General features: G+C 45.0%; 1 protein-coding gene across 1 annotated transcript in view; it reads left to right on the forward strand.

Moving 5' to 3' along the window:
* The window catches only part of LOC135816975 (uncharacterized), a 30,015-nt gene extending 23,003 nt beyond the window's left edge, over positions 1 to 7,012 (forward strand). Inside the window, exons 8-11 of the mRNA XM_065330079.1 lie at positions 3,518 to 3,670; positions 4,927 to 5,064; positions 6,354 to 6,494; positions 7,001 to 7,012. Of these exons, the coding sequence (XP_065186151.1) occupies positions 3,518 to 3,670; positions 4,927 to 5,064; positions 6,354 to 6,494; positions 7,001 to 7,012 (444 nt within the window). The remainder of the gene's footprint in view (positions 1 to 3,517; positions 3,671 to 4,926; positions 5,065 to 6,353; positions 6,495 to 7,000) is intronic.
* The last annotated feature ends 348 nt before the right edge of the window (positions 7,013 to 7,360 follow it).

Below are 7,360 nucleotides of genomic sequence, written 5' to 3' on the forward strand. Positions count from 1 at the left end.
GTAGGACTCAGTATAGAGTCCATGCACTATATGATGTCCAGCACCCTATATAGAGTCCATTGGTCCAAAATCCACTATACAGAGTCCAGGAGTCCACTCAGTTTTGATCAGCTTCATCCTGCCGCGCAATCCCCTATAAGGAGTACACTTTTTCTACAAGTCCCCTATTCACAGTCCAGGAGTCCAGTTTATCCAGTCACGCCGTCCTGTGTGTTGTGCCCGAAAGAGAACGAACACATTTTCAGTTTTGCTTGCCTCGTGGCAGCGCATTCCTTTCTCCACTTTAGCCATGGCTCCCAGTTCTGCTGTGCAGTTGCTGACAGTAATCTGTCTCGAGGTAACCAAGGAGGATAAGGAGACGTTCAAAATCAAATCTGGAAAGCGTCTTGTGGTTCTCTGAAGACGTTTCATCAGTGCGCGGGATGAAAGCAGAAATTGCAGAACGAGAAAAGTTCAGCGCAGTTCAAATCTGACGAGTCAGGTACACTGACACTCTCCAAGAGAGTGTCAGTCTCTGTCTACTCTGTCAGTGAGTCATACTGTCATGTGCTACATGTGCACCTGAACCTGAAACCAAGCCCAAGGATCCTGTTTTACACCTACAAGTCTGCTGGTAGCTGCCTGTCACTGCATGCAAGCGCATGTTTCTGGGAGTACAGCGTATGGCTGTGGATGTGTCTCTGTCTACTCTGCCGTGACGCGTGTAGTGCAGTGTAGTGCGTCTCAACGCCTACCTGTACTAGCTGTAGCAGTGCTACATCATGATTGTACATGTACACACGCGGTATGGTATGCATGCACTCTGAAATGTATCTTTAAGTTTTAGAAATGCCTTGCAGGCGAACCCACCACAAACGCCTGTTAGACTTCTCTAAGTAAATACATGTGTTTACAGACGACCCCTGAGTAATCAACAACATACAATTACACATACATGTACATTTTACACAAACTATGTTGTCATTGGATACCCACATTATAACCCATACAGAAGTATAATACCTCTTGGTAACACGATTTTCTTGAAATAGTTTTCTTGCTGCAATGATGAGCACTTACTAACTAATGGCTCATGTTGCGAGCAAAACCTGTATTTGTTGTGCAGCGCCACTGTTATTTCACACACACTCTCTCCTCTTCATACATTGGCCAACACATGTTAACACCCAAACACACACTTGCATTAAAATGCACCCAGACACGCTCAACAACCCACCCACAGAATACACACTCAAAAATGTGCAAACACAGCATTCCACTCAAGTGCACATAGAACCACACACACACGCACGCACGCACGCACACACACACGCGCGCACACGCACACACACACACACACGCTGTAAACTTGTGACATTTCATGACTAGAGGCGATAAAAGGCTTATAGAGCAGATAACAGGTATAGGTCACAGGATTGAGCTACATTGCATGGAGATAGAAATGTGTCGCGCCTCCAGACATGTGTGGCAAGCAAGATAGCAGAATTTGGAGAAGAATCATCAACAGAACAATGAAGCAAACTATCGCCAATGTTGGTGGTGTCAGTCAGTGCGGACAAACCTAATTCATGACCGTCTTAAACCACTACATTCTGCCAACAGCCGTCTCAGACCGACAGAAGATGGGGATGTCCCTAGCCGAAGTTTGAGGTCATGAGCAGCTGCATCCAATCACCTGTTTTTTGTTACTTGGAGCACATCCAAACAAGTACATGTATTGGGCAGCTGTCCAAACAGGACTTGATTGGAAATGTGGGAGGTTTGGCATTCTGGCAAGGTGACCTAGCCCCTCAGGGCAATGCTGGCCAAAACATGTTGAAATGCCTGGTTTCAAGGTCTGCTTTCAGCGGAGTCCAGCACTCAGTACTATACACTAGGATGGAGGCTATACAGGAAAAGTTTAGATGTCATTTGACGCCCATCGCTGGAGGCGATGATAGCGATGCTACAGCAGAAGCCATAGCAGCTTGTGCTGGGTGGGTGGGGGGGGGGGGGGGACACACACACACACACACACATGCGCGCGCACACACACACCAGGGTCGGATCCAGGATTTTTCCAATGGGGGTTCAATTTTTTCCCACCCTACCCACAATGACGAAATGATGAGTCATTGATGACATACACAGGTATAAGAGGGTCACACGTTCGCGTTATCGGTACAGCACGACAGCCCACATGTACTGTATATTGCATCCTGTACTTGAATATGCCAGCTATACAAATGAAACTTCATTTCCCCTATTTTCAACACTCTGCAGCTAAAACATTATTAAAGACACGCAGCACAAGGAAGAAATTTTCAATTTCTTTGCTGCAGAATAGGTGATTGGTACTTTCTCCAGTAGCTCGTTTGTAATGATTGTCCGTAATATTGTACTCCGAGCCGCCTGACGTTGACTCCACTGTACAGTAGGTTCCACAAGGAAGGCTTCCTGCATCTTTCGTGTCTCTGTCATAATAGTCCCTAGTTCGGAGAAATTTTGGTTATTGGATTGTTGGGACGTTGAATTTGAAGGTGATTTCCAAAGTTTCGCTCTTTGTTTTACCTTCGACACTAGTGGCTACACCTTTCTTTGGAGTGTCACCAAAATTCAATGGCAGCTGGTCTTGAGCCTGCCTCTTTAGACGCTTCGACGAACTCTAAGACAGCTCAAAAAGCACGAGCCGCGACGACAATTACAGCACTACACGGACACTATTCAGAAACTAGTATTTGAAACTTACTTTCGAAGTTTCCGCAGCAGCTCAACAAATGCAGGCACCTCTTTCTCCGAAGTGAACGCGTAGCTGTATATTCAGTGCAGATTTACTTTACTTTGTATTATCTACGTTCAACACAACAAAGTACAATGTCATGTAGATCTACCAAGCTGCATAGCTAGCGGACCGCTCTGGCCTGGGCCGACTGGGCCATAGCATGGGGCGTGCACGTCACATGGGCATGGGTTAGTGATCATACCCGAACTATGGTCGGAAAAAACAGGGGGTTCGTTCGAACCCCCCCCCCCCCCCCCTGGATCCACCCCTGCACACACACACACACGCACACACACACACACACACACACACACACACACACACACACACACACACACACACACACACACACACGTACGAATATAGTACTTCGAAGTAGCCTTATACGAGTGTTTCTTTCTACACTTTGTCATGTATAATCACCACCTCGTTTACTAGCCTTTTTGTAGTTTTATCCCATTCATCAGCAATTTTTATGTGTCTATTGTATCACCACGTGACTACTTAGCCTTTGTTTATTGGCCGCTTACCCTTATTTCCGTAAATTCCACTGATGACCGGAGCAGAAAATCGATTCTGGAATTACACACCCGTTTTAACTCTAAACTTGTTCACTTCCATGGTAATGCCTGTGGCACTAATACTGCTTATAGCGTGAATTAACCTTTTGTCTCCTCGAAAACTGGTCCAAAGAATTTATTTTCCATTTCTAAATCATCTTAATTTCTCCTGTCCATCTCCATGCCCCCTCTGCAGATCACCGACAAGGACTTCTCCGAGTTCAGCACCATAGGAAGGCGTGGAAAAGGAATTGGCGAGTTCAAGATCCCATTTGGTGTTGTCCAAGTGAACCACAGCGCACTGGGCCAGTGCCTTGCTGTGACTGATGCAGAGAACCATCGGGTTCAGGTAATAACCAGATAGTACACACTGTACATGTACAGTTGTATTGTGTAAAATCCCTCTCCTACCCACTAACAGCGTACTGTGGTATACATAAAGATAGAACTAGCCTATATCACTGTTCAGCATCAAGTTGTGGGACTGTTTTCAATCATGTAACAGCAGATCAATCATATACTCTTAACACAGTACAATCCCAGTTGATAATTTTAGGATGGAAGTCGATTGTAACATAATTATGCATTGGTAAGCGTGCGTGTGTGTGTTGAGAGGGGGGGGGTGCATGTTTGATGGGTGTGTCAGCTAGTTCTGTTGCTGGGTGCTCTAAAGCCAGATTGTGACTGCGTGTGTTGCCATCTACTATACATGTATTACAGTATTACGTTCACTGGGGGGGGGGGGGGGGGGGGAGGTAAGTGCTGTCAAACCCTTTTCTGCACCATGTCCTAAACCGCTCACACATGTGTGGTGAGCCTCTAAGTGGAATAATTTCCCGAAGTCCATCCAGAGTTAGTCGATTTCAGTATAAGATATCTGCCGTTGGATGGTTCGATAGCCAATCCATCATCTCAAGATGCCTTTGTATCCCTTGCCCTTCAAGCTTTGGAAATGAGCACGTAAAAGGACAAGCGCATCGGTATGCAGGTTGGGGGCATTGGTGTGACGTGGGTGAGTGGAGCCGTTTGAGTGTGGGTGGGCGGGTCCATTTGGCTGGCGTTTGTGTTTGGGGGCTTGAGGGTGGGTACACGATTGTTTGTGTGCATGTTTGTGTGCATGTATGTGTGTGCGCGTGTGTGGGTGTAGTATAGTGTGTGTGTGCGTATGTGCAAGCATTTATGTCTGTGTGTGTGTGTCTGTGTGTGTGAGAGTGTGTGCGCACGCGTGTGTGTATGTATGTGAAAGCATTTGTGAGTGTGCAGGTGTGTGTGTGTGTGTGTGTGTGCGTGTGCGTGTTTGTGTGTGTGTGTGTGTGCGTGCGTGAGCGCGTGCATGTATGAATATGCATGTGAGTTCCATTGGCATACCGGTACATCATTACACGTTTATGTTTTAGAAAGCTTCATAAAGCTCTGTTACAGCCCAACCACCAAATCTAGTTGTAAGTTGTGTGCAAATGAATTACATATCTCACAGGTTTACACACACACACTTGAGAGGAATCAAAAGCGTTTCTGCTGTAACTCTGAGTTTCACGGTTTTAATCGATCATCAGACAGCAACTCACAGGTGTATATTCTTCTATGTACACTGGTACTGTACAGGTTGTGCCATGCAGTGGTGAGACAGGATATGCGTTTGGAACAAGAGGTAGTGGTCAAGGCCGATTTCAATATCCAATAGGCATCACAGTATACCTCAACAGGTTGTTTATTGCTGACCAGCACAGCCACCGCATCCAGGTATGTTATCATGTTAATCTGGCAACAACGTCAACAATGATGCATATGTCGAATACGACAACAACCGCAATGACAACGACGGCAACAACGAAGATGATGACAGAGGCGACGGCGACAACAACAACAACAACAACAACAACAACAACAACAACAACACAACAACGACGACGACGACGACAACGACAACAACAACAACAACAACAACAACAACAACAACAACAACAACAACAACAACAACAACAACAACAACAACAACAACAACAACAACAACAACAACGACGACGACGACGACGATGACGACGACGACGACGACGACGACGACAACAACAACAACAACAACAACAACTACTACTACTATTAAAACTAGTTCAGTAGCAGCAGCAGCAGCAGCAGCAGCAGCAATGGAAGCAGTAGCAAGTTCAGCTTTATATCGTTGTGACAGGTATTTATAGTTGGCGGCTCCAAACTTTGGTGCTTACACTTCATTCTGATTGACTTGACACTTGACTGACTCATGACTGCTGTCCAGAGCCCATGAGCAGCAAGTGGAATGTTTGACTCAGAAAATCTGCAAAAAAGTGCCACCCTCTGCTATATGCAATGTTCTGGGGAATTCCCCCTGTATCAGCTGAGCTTCAGAACGTTAATGTAATTTGTGCTCTGAGAGCCCTGCAAAATGTGTTACTCTCTGGCAAGACCTGAGACATCTCTGGCAAGAGCCGAGATCCAAAGTTTGGAGTAGCCACCTTCTTCAATTATATCCACTGAAATTGCAACATCTACATGTAGATCTGGAATTATATTGTTTCTTTTTTGCATGTCTAGTGTGCATGAGACTTTACTGGTATTGACAACCCATCTTTCGGAATATACACTGGACAAGGTCGGGCAGGAAAATATTCATCCAATCAGAAATGAATTTGTACATCATGGAAGTGCTTGTTGGCCATGTTCACCTGTTACTTGTCCTTTTCAGTGTAAGAGTGTATAGGCTGATGTGAAGTAAGACTCTTGAACATCATGTATTTACATCATGTCACAAACCAAACAGTGGCTGTGCTACAATAAATACATACATAGTAATCAAATGTTGGTGCCAGGTCCATGTTTTACCTCAGGTTTTGAGTTTTTACAGTTACACACCAGTAACCTTATCATCACTACAGTCATAATGATAGTAGCTATGCACTGTGTGTTGGAGTATTATTCTTACACTCCTGTTATATCTATACTCTTGCTGTCACCACAGTGGTGTGTGTGAATGTTCAATTGTTTTATTCCTGCAAAAGGTGAGGACCGTCGATGGAGAGTATATCACTTCGTTCGGTTCAAAGGGCAGCGCCTTTGGTCAGCTGCAGTACCCGCAACATGTCACTACAGATACCTACGGCAATGTTCTAGTCGTAGATAGTGGCAATGGACGTGTTATGGTAAGGGAGAGCTTGTTGTCGTGTTCTTCTTTCTAAATACATACAGGCAGAGAGTAGTACCCAGTACATATACAACAGTGGAGCATGGTCAGTTTGTTGCTAGTCTGTGATTCATGGTCAGTACAATCATCAGACAACACTGATATGAACACAGAAAGTGATGTACACTGCATGCACAGAGTACAAGTAAAGCAAGAGTACATTAGCTCTTACAGTTCAAAAAACAAGGGTACATTCTACTCTTACACTACTTTCTTGTATAAAAGTGTGTCTCACATGTAAGCTTGCAATGAATACTAGTACTAGCATGATTTCCAAAATGGTACCTCTGGCACATATGCTTTAGGGTTTACCTAGTGTCCATGCATACTCAGACTGTGTGGAGTGCTGAATGTCTGGAGAACAGAGCAAGGAATACAGTGGAAACACATCAATGCTAAAACCAAGTCTTGGATGTCCTCTGGCTGTGTTCTTACTGTATGTTCGGCTTGCATATTGACATTTAGAGAAATGCCTAATCAGTTTAAGTAGAATTTAAGTACTTGTATAGGAGTATGCCTTCAAAGCCCATCTCTACCGTGAAACCAGTCTAACACGACCACTCAAGGGACCTTCAAAATGTGGTCTCTGTTACCAGGTGGTCGCCTTATCGAGGGCCAGTTGGCTGGAAATAGCATCATTTGGTCCTGGTTTCAGTGGTCTTCTAGGACAGGTGGTCGCCTTATCCGAGTGGCCGCCTTGACAGGTTTTACTGTACTTGAAATATACGTGCCATGTTTTGGTGGATTCAGTTTACGCCGGGGTAAGAGGACTTTGTTTGAGGTAACGTTACTGAATCTCTGACCGAAATTATCTCCATGGTGCTG

Source organism: Sycon ciliatum, chromosome 5 (genome assembly GCF_964019385.1).
Source record: "Sycon ciliatum chromosome 5, ocSycCili1.1, whole genome shotgun sequence".
Lineage (NCBI taxonomy): Eukaryota > Metazoa > Porifera > Calcarea > Leucosolenida > Sycettidae > Sycon > Sycon ciliatum.